Below are 14,615 nucleotides of genomic sequence, written 5' to 3' on the forward strand. Positions count from 1 at the left end.
CATTGCTAAGTAATTGTTCTGAAAATCAAATTTAAAAAAATACCCTCCTCCCATATAGGAAAACTTCTCTTAAAGGTTCTGAAGTGGAAAGCAGAAAGTTTAGTTACCAGCCATAAAACATATTGTCAACACCAAAAAGCCAGTGCAGTAAATAAGTCAAAGTTCAAAGTAAAAAATACAATCTTCTAACTAAGCTAATAAAAAAGTAAACTGTAGTCTCTGCAGCAGAAAAGTAGAAAAAGAAAGGGGCGGGGGAAACATCCAAGCAGGATTCGAACATCACGGCATCTTGTTAACAGCGGAATGCCAAAGCAGTGAATAAATCAGAGTTCAAAGTAAGAATTACAATCTTCTAGCTGAGAGCTGAGCTGATAAAAATGTAGGTTGTAGGCTCTGCAACGAAAAAGTAGAAAAAACATCCATACGGCATCTCCATCGGTCAAGCACCCTCTTCCACCAGCCCCCTTCTTAGCACTGTAAATCATTCCGTAATTGGTTCTAGGAAAGGCTGTAGGAGGTTCAAGAAAACGAAGTGAGAAAATACCAAGGATCTTGCACACTCCCAACTACAATCCTCTCAGAGATTAATTAGGAAAGAAAAAGCGGATAGATTGATTGTGAGGTTGTCTCTTCATCGGCTTTGATGTTACTTGTCTCTTCTATTCAGCCAGTTGCTTGAGAAGAAAGGTTCATTCTAGGGGTTCGTCCGGGAAAATCTTCCCAAACCTCCCCACCCCCACCCCGGGGAAAGGACCAAGCCCTGCATTTGCAATCCGATCTCCATCATGTGATGAGAGATAATTTGGGCCAGATAGAGGCAGAGGACCCTGGACAGCTAGTCCGGAGCCTCTCTCTGAGACGCCATGTTCGCGAGGTGGTCATGTTCCCCTCTTCCTGGCTGAAGCCCCTCCACCACTGCATTGCATAGCAATCTGGACGGCTCTCTTGATTCTCAAGAGCAACTTTCGGTAGGAGGGATTAAAATGAATGCAGGAAGTAAAGGAGTCAGAAAGCTCAATTCCATGTGCAGAGCACCACCACGATTCTTTGAATCCAAGCCTAGGTGTTACGTGCTCTGTGCATGTAACACAAGTAACGAGTCTTGGTGCTGCGTTCTGAACCAACTGAAGTTTCCAAACTGTCTTCAAGAGCAATGCTAATTTTGTGGGATGAGGGTAGAGTGCAACCCCTATGCAGGGATATCCACCATTTCCCTGTAAGATTAAGTAAGAATGTAAAATGACAGACTAGAGAAACTAGAAGACATACTAATGATGAAATCTAGGTGTCCTGAATAATGAGTACCCCAACTGAACTCAAAGCCTTTTACACTCTACTAAGATGTACCCTTGCCTGTGTAGGCTAGCAGTTCTGCTCCTTTCTTACCAGGGAGTTATTCGCACATGGCTTCTTGCTACAGGGTAAATGTTGAGCGAAGTCACTTCGAAGTACACTCACAGCATTGAGGGAAGTAGCCCTTCCCCTCTGCTCTAGGGTTTGCTTTTGATGCAAATTATCATGTTTTCCTTGTAGCCAATGGTGGGGCAGGTGGGGGGAGAGGGAGAGAGTACTGAACTGCTACATCTGCATTTGTAAAGAGAGTATCCTTCTTATAATGCCAATGATTCTACATCAATGTGTCTCCCTATTTACTCCAGCGTTTTCAGAAAAAGTACATAGGAACATAGGAAGCTGCCATATACTGAGTCAGACCATTGGTCTATCTAGCTCAGTATTGTCTTCACAGACTGGCAGCGGCTTCTCCAAGGTTGCAGGCAGGAATCTCTCTCAGCCCTATCTTGGAGAAGTCAGGGAGGGAACTTGGAACTTAGATGCTCTTCCCAGAGTGGCTCCATTCCCTAAGGGGAATATCTTACAGTGCTCACACTTCTAATCTCCTATTCATATGCAACCAGGGTGGACCCTGCTTAGCTAAGGGGACAAGTCATGCTTGCTACCACAAGACCAGCTCACCTCTCCTAAGTAGCTTAAAACCAGCATTTTAAAAACCTGGAAATACCTCAAGCTAGAATTTGCAAGACAAAGCCCAACGTGTGTGTGGAGTGGGTCCAAGGATCTTGAAGGGACTTGGGGGTAATTCCTGAAGCAGATTTGGTGTAGAAGCCCTATGTGTAAAGCCTCCAGGAGATGCTTGTTTCTTTCCTTAGGAACTACCCTACAGGGTACTAGAAGGATCAGTTCTATCTGTATGAAACTACTGGGAGATATTGTCCAGGTTTTGGTGTAGGGTGCCATCAGTATGCAAAGGCACTCCTAGGTAATTTTGGTGCCTGGACCTGAAGGGCTTCAGAGCCCCCCCCCCCCCGTTAAAATTAAAAGGTTTTTTTTAAAAAGTTAGATTTGCTACAAACCACGGCACCAAAAGGTCCGGGGGGCCTTCTGCCTGCCACCACCCCACCCTGCCACTGCCCTGCTGCACCTTCAAAAATTCAAGCTGCACCGTGTGTGGCCAGGGTGTGTGTGTGTGTGGGGGGGGTGAGACAAGCAGGCCTCCCCCACCCCCGTGGACCTGGTGACGTTGGTGGGCAGAGCAGGACTCAGGAGCAGCCGCTGGGCTTGACCTCTCGGCCCAGCAGCCCTTGAGAACTGTGAAAACTGTGAGGAAGCTCCTCACAGTTCTCAAGAGCCACTGGGCCAAGAGGTTGAACCCAGCAGCTGCTCTGCACACACAGCATGGCCACTAGTAGCGGCGCTGCCCCATCCCCACTGAGGCCCCGTCCACACACTGTGGCGATAGCAGCGGTGCGCAGTGGCCTGTGCAGATGGCCGCTGCTGCCAGCACTACTCATGGTGGGGACTGTTCCGAGGGCTCTCCCAGGGAGTGGAGGACCAGGCCAGATCCTGTGGCCTGGTCCTAAGAGTGCCTCTGTCAGTATGCTGATGACATCCAGATCTGCTTCTTATTTGCATCTGAACCGGGAATGGCACTCTCATTATTGAATATGCCTGGTTAATGGGCTGGAAGGAGAATAAACTGACAGTCAATCCAGATAAAACTGGGTCATATTCAGTTTCATAACATAGTGTTTCACAAGCACGGAAACCCTTTGACAACTTAACTAGAAAGAAACTGAAGGAAAGTCATAATGGAGGAGGGTCATAACTACTTCTAGTGCACACTCCACCCCCAGCAGCAGCATGACCACCACATCCTGGAGCAGCAGCATGGTGTCCCTGGCAGTGCCAACACAGCCAGCAGTTCTACCCAGTGGTTGATACAGGCATGCCTTTGCACCTTGCCAGGGGTATGGGAGAGCTGACCGAACCCTGTGGCACTGCAGAGCACTCTGTTCTGCAGTACCTGCAGGAGCTGGTGGTGGCAGACCCAGAGATGGAGCAGATCTAGTTTTGGTCAACACTTGGCCAAGTCTGATCAGATTTGGCTGCTGTGACTGGACGGTTCCTCTCCTGCCTGCCAACCAGCACCCAGAGCAAGAGGGTGTTCTCCATGGCTGGGGACATGGTGACACCTTGTTGTTCGCACTTGGATACTGGCTTGGTAGAGTAGCTGGTCTCCCCCAAAGCCAGTCTTCCGCTGCTGGGCTATCCCGAGCTATCATGTGGAAGGTGATTTTTCTCATGGACACTCACACCTGCTGCAACACCACTGTCGGTTCACCCCATCCTTGGCCAACCCCCAAACCAGATGTGTCACAGTCTGCCCATTAGTACTGCTGACACATGCAGACATGTACACCGCCAGGCCTGTGGTAACGATGTACGGGTGCCCTGAGGCCCAGCACCAGTTGGAGGCTGTGGTGGAGCAGGCAGAAGGTTTGGGTTTTTTGTGTTTTAGTTTAACTTTTTCCACGAGCAGACATGCACTCATGTGGCCCATGATGAGTGTGGACTGGTGCCCTGACGTGTCAGCCAGGCAGAATGTCAGCACAGCCAGGGCCCAGCCAGTTCTGAGGCCAACTTATCCCTCCCAGACATGAAGAGAAGAAAGAAGGCTTCTTATCAAGTAACTGTGTGGTTTTCTTTTTCTCATCACTGTTTGATTTGCTTGCTGTGCTATTGCTACTGCTTCTATTATTGATGATGACTATCTTGTTTTACTGGATCTCAGATGGACAAAGGCTTGGTTGCCTGCCTTCTTTGAGACTTGTTGAGGTGTGGTCTGTGAGATGGTGTTGTGGTGAGAAATGGGCATGGAGCTCAGCTCTCTCTAGTGTGTGTAATCTTTTCTTGGTGATTGTTGTGAGATGAGCTACATGTCTATCCTTGAGACTCAGACTAACTAACTTGTACTTCACTCACTGCTCTGGTGGTCTGCTCTGTCTGCATTCTGCATTGCAAGGTGTACTTAGTCAAAATGTGGCTGAAGAAGTTGTTCCTCTAGTTGAGCTGAGCTTATGGCTGTGCTCGCAAAAGGCTGCTACTGTTGCAATGGAGCGTGTCAGTGTTTAGGAGAGCAACTTGTGCCAATGGTGTAGCGCAGGCAAATGGCACTGCGGCTGGCAGATTCTGGGCTAGTGATTCTTTTTTGGACTGTGTTTTGTGTTGGGAGTGAGATTCCCCCTCCCCCGCTGTTTTAACTGTGGTAGGTGGGTGTTTCTCTTGTGTGGCAGTACGTGCTGTATTGCCCGTAGAGAATAACGGAGAATCAAACCGTCCCTTTATTCCCCATTTGTAGTGCATAGGGACACCAAAGCAGGTTAAGCGGTAGGGCATGTTGGGTGCTATCTACCACTCAACCTGCAAAACAATCAGGCAATTGGCTGATTTTTAAGGAATTTTTGAATTTATTCTGGATCAGATCTACTAACCCAGCAAAAATTCCTTTAAAATTGCCCTATTGTTTTGCGGGTTGGGTGGTCACCCATCATGCCCTACTGCCCAACCCACTTTGGTGTCCCTAGATGTTACTCATGGGAAATAAATGGGATGGTTTGATTCCCCATTATTCCCTGTGGTTGAACTGTTTTGCAGATTGATTGGGTTGGCCAAGCAGTTCTGTTGAACTGGTGGTCTGGTTTTAATTTGGTTCGAATTCGAACCAAACCACAGAAACTGGTTCCGCACACATCCCTAACCAATACTAAGAGCAAAGTCTGTGCACCATTATACTCTTCGGCATTAAAAATACTTCACATGGATGCATCCAATGGTTTTTAATGCTTCGGATGGTTTTTATTCTCTTTTATTTCCTTTGGTTTTTTGCAGCAAACACTTGCTTCCACTGATGGAGCAGCAGCTCTTCTAACAGTGGACAGCTACTTTCCTCTCAACTCTGAAAACCTTCTGCATTCCATAGGGAGGCAAGCCAGCCTACACTCTGTCAGGGTCCTAACCTTCAAGCAAGTTCCAGTCCAATACAGAACAACACTACTGCGTCAATCCATGAAGAGCAAACTGTACCAGATCAAAGGGTAGTCACTGTGAAACAGCTTATAACTGTTGGAAATATAGAAGATAGTATCGAGCAGGATGCCTGTCAGATTATTTTAGATGTACAGACGATTTCTGCACCAATAACAGGCAATTGTGCTACTCTTAGTAAGTGCAAATCTCTCATGATTAACATGCAGAAGAGTATTACACTTCTTTGCTATCCGTGTTACAAGTATGTGGGAGATGATGGCTAGCTATTGGTGTGTAAAGATGCCACTGTGGAGTCCGCTACAACTATGACTGAGCCAAATGTTCTCTAGGAACTTTCAACTCAAATTTTGGTGACTGGGGGTTGCAGAGGGCTAACTTTTTTTTTGGTCCATTTCACAGCAGTGGCAGCCCTCCTTCTGTTAGATACCATTTGGTTCTTCCAAAATGCCCCTCAGAATGAGGCAACATCATTACATGGCATTTATTTATCACATTTAGCCATTATTCTGAGGAACATTCTGGTAGGGGAAATGGCAGCCACTGGGAGCATTTCCACCCCAGAATTGCTGAAATACCCCCGCACAAACTTTCACACCCTGTGAATGAGACTGCAAAATTGGGGAGACTATTTTAGGCTACTCTTCGGGTTCTTGTATTCTGAGGTTATCTGTGTATAAATACGTTCTAGCAAATTATAGCAGCATTGATAGTCTAGATGTGAAATTCTTAATGGTTTCTAAATACTAGACTGTTCTTGCAGGTAGGAAGAGTGCAACTGTCTCTTGCTTTTTTATTCATAATCCTGAAATCCATGGACTGAAACAAAGGGCTCAATGCCCATCTACATTAACATACCTCTGCATTTTTCCCAACAGAAGTATGCTGGAATTGGTTAGCTATTCAGTGCCTTCTTGAAAGTGCTAAACATCCAACCACTTTGTATTTACTTAAAAGGCATGATAAGAGGGCATCATAAGATACATAGAAACCAACGATCCTCCTTCAATCTTGGGTTTAATATCACAAATTAAAATGTGAGCAATATATCATTGGGTTGGGGATAGGTTTATGGTAAGATAGGTACATATGTTTATACATACATACATATATTTACGACACAGGTAAATATTTTTCTGTATGTATAACACTTTCTCTCTGAACATAGATTAATATCATTGCTTTATCCAAAGGTGTATGTTTAGCCTGGTTAATGTGAGCTAGTAAAAGGCTTTCCCCAGACCTTATTTTCATCCTTTCATTATAAGGATGAACATATTATTCTTGTAGTGTGAACATTATCCTTGTAATGTTAAATATGAGATTGCTTCTATGGGTATGCCTTAAGCTAGCATCTGGGGCTGGAAGAAGGGAGCAGCTTCCTGGTAAGAGGACCTGCTTTGCAGGGAGGTTTGAGCCCCAGGATTTCTCACTTTAGAAGTGATGGACAGTAGTGCATGTTAAAACAAAATCTGAAAGGAAACTGCAGATAGGAACCTTTGTGTCCCTTTTGTAAGGTTCCAGGGTCTTTATCCATCTCCAGAAAGAAGTTAGTCCCATATTTCCAATGCAGGGGTTCCCAGAATAACACTCAGTAAGAAACAAACTCTGAGAACATTTGTGATTTCTGTTCACTAGACTTTTTAATTTTGAATGATAGTCTTCTATATCCTTGCATGCATGCATTATAGAGTTTAACCCTCATGTTTTTATTTTGTGTCCTTTTCTGTTATTAAAAGAAAATCCTGAGGGCATTATCCTCACAGGCTACCTTAATCAAGAAGCCAAAGGACAAGTAGTATCCTTGGAGACAGAGACATTCAGAGACTTCCAGGCTCCATCCAGTACTTGAGTTCGTAATATCTCTTAAGACTGGTATTGACAAAAGGCCTGCCTTGGAGAAGACAATGTGAGATTTGCTGCAAGCTCCATGCACTGTTCTGTATTAGACAGCTGCTTTGATTTACTGCGGCTATGACTCTCAATCACTGCCAGTTCCAGATCACTCATTTCCCACGTGGAGCTGCTGTTTGTCATTTTTTGTTGTCGTCCACACTGCATTCCAACGAATACATAAATTGTTTGTTGTGGTTAGTATTTTAGTAGGTGTTCCAAAATCAAACCCCCATGCTTTCTGACTGTTCCGACTGGTTTTTCTGAAGTCTTCTACTTGTCTTGACAATCCAATCTCGTACACAATGGAATTTGTCCTGACAGCAGTAGCAATGGATTTTTAACAACAAAACTTTTAAACTGGATGACCAGTAGAAGTATACATAGCATTGTAGAAGAACAATCTTTCACTTGACCCCTATATTTAAACTCCGGTCTTGTTAATGGCATTCCTGTCTCATGCTATACCCTTTATTCTGAAGGGGAAACAGCCACAGTGGCTAACAGCAGCCCTTTCATCTCGTGGTGACTTTTCTGCTGTCCTACCTTTTACTCTTCACACTCAGAGAAGCATATAGGATGAAAAGCTGAGTGTCCCAGTGTGTCTATTTATTTTACCATGTTGTAGAACAGAATTGTAAGATCTGTAATGTGTCTGAAGCTTCAAGAAATATGAAGAGGTGCCATCCATTATTCAAGGGGATAAACTGAGCTTCCTGTGGATTGTCACAAAAATGGACTTTAGGGAAGTACAAAAGAGAGTGAGGGTTCAGAATGAAAACTCTCAAACTGGTGACAAAGGAAGGGTTTCTCTGCAGTAATTGTTCAAAACTGAAGACATGGGACTGTGTACCCAACAGAATTCTGAATGCACTACTCATATTTGCAGGGTTCAAAAATGGTAAACATAATGACCATTCATTATATGCATTTAAAGGTATTTAAACATGTACATGTTTAATTAAATCTGATTTTTCCTTACATTGACACATTTAGTGCTTAAATTAGAACTCTGAAGCCAAAGTCAGCAATAAAGGTTTGATTGCAATTTTGCATATATTTTTCAGACGAAAGTCCTGTTGAGTTCAGTTGATTGGTTAGTTAAGTGTAGGATTGATCCACTGTTTTCTGTGCTTTGGATGCACATAACATGTACAGTACAGAGCTCTTCTGAGCACATATGATCCCCATTCATTTTATTAGAAAGATGCTATCTGCAGATCTGCTCTCTCCAAAGATTGCTGAATTATATTGCGTGGCATTAGCACGGCAAATGGTTAACATACTGTTCGTTAGTATGAATATTGTGGCTCTTCTGTGTGCGCGTGATTTTGGGTGGGGTTTTTTGAAGATATATTTTTAAGTGGAGATATACCACAGAAATATGATCCTTTAATTACAAACACCATTGCTCTGTGTGGATACTTACATCTTTGTTCTTGAAACAACAACCAGGTGCTGTTTTTTAGTTTGAGCACTGCAGTGATGGGCAGAATCACAGCTGATGGAGTTTTCTTTCTGTGCTTTTCTTCAGTCCCTTGTAGTCACTGTAGGCGCTGTTGGCAATTGGCAATTTTGGGGAGATCCTGTTACAGATTCAGTGTTCCTTCTTTATCCTGTTGGTATATGGAAGTCATGGTTTGGAAAACGAGGCAATAAATAGGTGACTTACAATACTCCAGGATACTTTTTGTTAGAAAATCTAAATCATTTGATTGCATTTTTAAAATCCCATATTTGTTATTGGTGCTATTTTTTGAAGGTAGTTTTGCAATGGCTCTTGCTTTCCATCTGTGGGGTAGGGATTACTACAGAATACAGAGGGGTTCCATCAGAAGTTAAAGTTTACAATTCTGCATTTATTTTCTAATGAGAAAACTACATGTCTGTGATCGTGTTCAGAATTGTTGCTATGTAGGTAGTTCAAAGAAATAGTTTGATAATTGGCTAACCAGTAACTAATGACTTGCAGGTATCTTTGGACTGCATATAAAAATAACATGAGTAATGGAAAAAACCTTCATCCATGTTTCTGTCGCATACTTCATGTTGCTAAATTTAATTTTAAACCTTTCCCTGGCTGCTACTAAAATTGTGATTTGCAAATTAAATGCCTTTGAATTGGCCGTAAACATTGGACACACAATGAGCTCTGAATACATACAGTGAGATTCTGAACCCTTCTCTCTAGAACATAGCTCTCTGTGTTACCAGACAAACTGCTCCCAAAACCTGAAGGACTTTAGAAGCGGAACGAAGAGGAACAGAGACATTTTTTAATATTACCATAATGTTGTAACTAAACTTTCCTCCTTATGTGTGTTTTGTATAAAGATGACAACAGTTTACACGGAAGATAATGTGTGCACATGCTAACTTTGTGGCCAGAGTGCAAACAGTCATTTATAAATACCTAAATCCTTGTACACAGTTGGCAACTTGTAATACTCAAACCTGAATAACTCTACTTGGAGCTGTGAAGGTGAATATTTGATCATGTGAATATGAAAGTATTTCTAGTTGTACAAATTCAGAGTTTTTGTATTGTATACAGTGTATAGTGTTTTGTATTAAAATGTAAAGTTTGAGAATTTTCTACAAAACATGGTGTGTTTTCTAAACAAAATTATTGGATTGCTTATATAAAGCAAATAGTTTCGTCCTAAAACTCATTTTAGATAATGGACAAGATCCAGACTAAATTAGACATGGCTAAACATCTTTGAAAACAAGTTGTTCTGGAAAGAACTAATCTGCCTACTTTCCTTTCACTATAATCTTAATTACCATTTTTGCAAGATAGCCCACTTCAGCCTTAAATGTCACATGTCTGCCATCTTGAATTGGGGTGGAGGACATCATCATAAACTATGTCATTGAGGTGTCCCTTTGTGTCACTCACTATAACTGTAGCAAATTTGGTTCAAATCGGTTATGGAGTCCATAAGTTAGCACATGTGTGCCTCAACCGTTCACATGTCTGCCATCTTAAATCAGGGTGGATGAGGACATTACAAACTATGCACTTGAGCCATGCCCTATGTGTCCCTACACCTGTAGCAAATTTGGTTCAAATCGGTTAGGCTGTTCACAAGTTAGCCCACTTGCGCCTCAAACGTTCACGCATCTGCCATCTTGTATTGGGGTAGGAGTGTGTGCAGAACCATTTCCCATGGTTTGGTTCAGATTTGAACCAAATTCAAACTGGACTATGGGTTTGTGAAACTGTTTGGTCAAACCGACAAGCTGTTCCAATCTATTCAACAAACCAACTTGAACCAGTTTGAATCTGTTTGCACATAGGAAATAATAAGGAACTTGAACCACCCCATTATTTCCAATGGGTAGTTCCTAGGGACACCAAAGTGGGTTGGGTGGTAGGGCATGATACCTACTACCCAACCCCTCAAAACAAAATTAGGCAATCGGGCATTTTTTAAATTAAATCCCCCTAGGGTTAGGGTTGACAGACTGACCCAGAGAAAAAAAATCAAAAATTCATTAAAAACTCCCTGATTTCCTAGTTGTTTTGCAGGTTGGGTGGTAGATAGCACCCATCATGCCCTACCACCCAACCCACTTTGGTGTCCCCAGAAGCTACCCATGGGGGATAATGGGGTGGCTCAAGTTCCCAATTATTCCCTATGGGTGAAACAGTGCACTGCCACACATGTTTTGAAAAACAGTACTACTACAAAAAGGGAATCATCTCAATCTGTCCCTCTCAGCACAGTACACACATGGCACATTTCAAACACAGTCCGAAAAAGAATCACTGACCCAGAATCCGCTGCATCTTGCTCTCTCTCACACTGACACAGCATTATGATTCTATTGCTCCACCACCACACCCTTAGCAAGCATAGCCATAAGTTCAACTAGAATAGCCACATTTTGACTGAGTACTTTGCAGTGCAGAATACAGAGCAGAACAACACTGAGTGAAGCACAAGTTAGTCTTAAGGACAGACATGGAGCTTATCTCACAACCACCAAGAAAATATTACATACACTAGAGAAAGCTGATGTGCCACTGTCCATTTCCTGCCACACCACCATCTCACATACAAACCAAACCACAACTCAAGGAAGAAAGGAAAGCATCCAAGTTCTGTCTTTGTTCAACTGAGATCCAACAAAACCAGGCAATCAAAGCAACAAGCAATAGCACAGCAAGCATATTATAATCGGTGCTAAAATATTTTAGGAAAAAACACAAACTTCCTTGAGAATAACTTCTTTCTTCTCTTTGTGTCTCGATAATATATAAGCCATGGCCTCAGATTGGCTGGGCCCTGGCTGACACATTATTATTATTATTATTATTACATTTATATCCTGCTCTTCCTCCAAGGAGCCCAGAGCGGTGTACTACATAAGTTTTTCCTCACAGCAACCCTGTGAAGTAGGTTAGGCTGAGAGAGAAGTGACTGGCCAAGAGTAACCCAGCTAGTCTCATGGCTGAATGGGGATTTGAACTCGGGTCTCCCCGGTCCTAGACCAGCACTCTAACCACTACACCATGCTGGCTCCCATCACATCAGGGCGGTGATTATACAAAATAAACATGTCTTTGTAGGGTCTCAGAAACAATATACTGAAACAAAAAGAGCCCCCCTTCAACATAGATATATGTATTGTATATTTATCTATATTAATACATGTATATTTAGAATTAAAACTATCTGAAATCACAAGTCTGTATTGTTTTATAAAAGTAAGGTAGCATATGGTCTAAAAGTGATCTGAATAAAACCTGTATAAATTCAGATAAAAAGCAAACAACAAAATATGCTCTCCAAAGTTAAAACACATCAAGCGTATATATAGAAATCTATAAACACATGCATGATAGATAGATAGATAGATCCAAAAAGAGTATCGCAACAAAAGTCAAAGGCTCATGGGAGTTACCAAGCTTCTGTGCCAATAGTATGGAGAGAACTCTTCTGCATGTGGCTCATCCTCTCATGGTGAGACACAGCGCAAGGAAGTGCTTGTCTACTTTGTGTTGTGCCAAGCACATTTCGACTATGACAGTCTTAGTGAGTGGCATCAGTACTGAAGAATCATAGTCCTTGTATTTCTATGTAATGATTTAGACATTCAGCATTTGGGTCTATTTCCAACCAGGTCTGTAGCTGTGAGCATTGAGAAAGGAGATTCACAGCTACAGACCTGGTGGTCTATTTATTATGCTGTGTGTGCAACACGTGGTGCTATCTATAACATTGTAGTGCACACACTGAAGCTGGAAAAAGAATCAAGCTTTATTTGGGGCGGGGAGGCTTTGTGGGAGGAGCAAGAAACAATGGGGTAAGTCTATGGGAAGAGAGGCAGAGGATTACTATGGCCTAAGCTGCCCAGTCCTAGTACCCACCCCAAAGTGTGCCCTAACCCCAACCCCAAAGTGTGCCCTATTTAAAAGAAAGAACCCTAAATGGGGTTTGTGGGGGCTTACCAATCTGGCGTCTTCTTTCAGCGTCTTCAGCTGGAGTCTATCTGACCAGGAACTCCGAGCCCACATTGGCACTCAACAGCTAGGGGGAGTGCAGATGGGTGCTGGCAGGCAGGTGTAGGGGAAGGATGGCAGTCCAGTCTGCAAAAAGCAAAGCAGAACCAGTTGGGTGAGAAAGCAGCAAAGCAAGAGGCCTCAAGACCGTTCTTTAGTATTGAGCAACTACAAGGATTTATTTAAAGAAAAGATGACAAGCAAATGTGAAAAAGCCTGAAGCCTAATTTCAACTGTTGCTTATGGCAGGAAAGAGAAAGACCAAAACAAACAGCCATCTCTGGAGAGACAAAATGGAGACTAACACTGGAAGAACAAAGAGGGGAGGAGTCCCAGCGTCTCAATGCTCCCACCCCCACCCTTAAGGGAACACCCCCACCACTGCCGGAATGGTTCCGGGCACATCCCTACAAGTAAAAGTGCTGACAAAATGGCAGCAACCTTAGAACCAGTTTGAACCCCATTCTTGAACTGAGGTAGATGACATCACAAACTATGCCATTGAGGTGTCCCTATGTGTCCCTACAGCTTTAGCAAATTTGGTTCAAATTGGTTAGGTGGTTCACAAGTTGAGTCTTGCGCCTCAAACGTTCACGAGTCCGCCATCTTGAATCAGGGTAGATTACATCATCACCAACTATGCAGTTGAGGTGTCCCTTTGTATCACTCACTATAGCTGCACCAAGTTTGGTCCAAATAAGTTAGGCCCACTTGCGCCTCAAATGGGCCTAACTGCCCATTTCTCTCATCTGCCATCTTGAACTGGGGTGGATGACATCATTACAAACAGTGGCCTTGAGCCCCCCCATGTGTCCCTTCAGCTGTAGTAAATTTAGTTCAAATTGGTTAGGTGGTTCACAAGTTAGCCCACTTGCGCCTCAAATGTTCATGTGTCTGCCATCTTGAATCGGGGTTGATGATTGAGGGCATCCACTGAGGAGCCCAACATTGCCTCTGGCTCTGGGAGACATTGAACTATGGGCGATGCATCATCATGGAGAGAGCTGCCTGCTCAGATTTGCCAAAGTAAGCTTCCTTCACAATTGAGATTTCAACTTTTTATGTAATATAAGCCTTTGGAGCATATTCTGTTCTCTTGCGTGCCCTTTATTCTCACAGTATTTAAGGAACTGCATCTGATCTCTCCAAATGTACTCTTAAAGAATGACAGGAGAGCAAACTTCTATCCAGACAATTGACCCCAGGTTTTTGTGGACCATAAACAGCTAGAGAGGAAGAAATTATGCCGTTTAGGAGACTACCAGAATTCTAAAAGGCATGTTCTCTGTAAACTGGCCAAGTTTAGTAATGTCTGTCCTCATAATTAATTCTGGAAAAGATGTTATTTCCCAGTAAATTTAAAATGGGTTTTCAGCAGAGGCAGCATTCGTTTTCATCCGCTCCGCTTTAGATTTGAAGCCTCCTAATGTAAGTTGTCTCTTACTGTAATTACATTTGCAATGTGTTACATGGATACAATTTTGATTAATTGGATATACACTTGGATCTCAAAATATATATCTGTTTAGAGAACCAAATGTATATCCAATTAAACTACATTTAACCAATTTGTCCAATGTACGCCATATATATCTGTTTAGAGATCCAAATTTATTTCCGATTAAATTATATTTAACCAGGATCAGATCCTGGCTATGTATCCTGGTTAAATGTGGTTTAGCCACAGCAGTTTGGCCAGGATTGCCCAGAAATTCTAGGTTCTCACAATTAACATTGCAGGGCTTAGTGATCCTGGTTAAAGTGTGTTAACACTGTTTAAGCCTGGTTAAGGGTCCTAGATAACTTTCAAACAAGGAACTGAAGTTAGTCATGACTAACTGGTCTCATTTTTAGCCTACTTTCCTTA

General features: G+C 42.9%; 1 protein-coding gene across 12 annotated transcripts in view; it reads left to right on the forward strand.

Annotated features, from left to right (window-relative positions):
• Positions 1-9,839, forward strand: part of CARF (calcium responsive transcription factor) — a 69,712-nt gene extending 59,873 nt beyond the window's left edge. For 7 of the 12 annotated variants that reach the window (XR_008312604.1, XR_008312612.1, XR_008312611.1 and 4 more), the window contains 2 exons: positions 5,279-5,520; positions 7,083-9,839. Coding sequence is in view for 1 of the 12 variants with exons in the window: in XM_053280826.1 (XP_053136801.1) it covers positions 5,188-5,207 (20 nt within the window). In the remaining 11 variants the exon portion in view is untranslated. Of the gene's footprint in view, positions 1-5,187; positions 5,521-6,221; positions 6,381-7,082 lie in introns of those variants that run through there. The other 5 variants (XR_008312614.1, XM_053280808.1, XM_053280826.1 and 2 more) reach the window with 3 other exon arrangements.
• Positions 9,840-14,615: the final 4,776 nt, after the last annotated feature.

This window comes from Hemicordylus capensis, chromosome 1, assembly GCF_027244095.1.
Source record: "Hemicordylus capensis ecotype Gifberg chromosome 1, rHemCap1.1.pri, whole genome shotgun sequence".
Lineage (NCBI taxonomy): Eukaryota > Metazoa > Chordata > Lepidosauria > Squamata > Cordylidae > Hemicordylus > Hemicordylus capensis.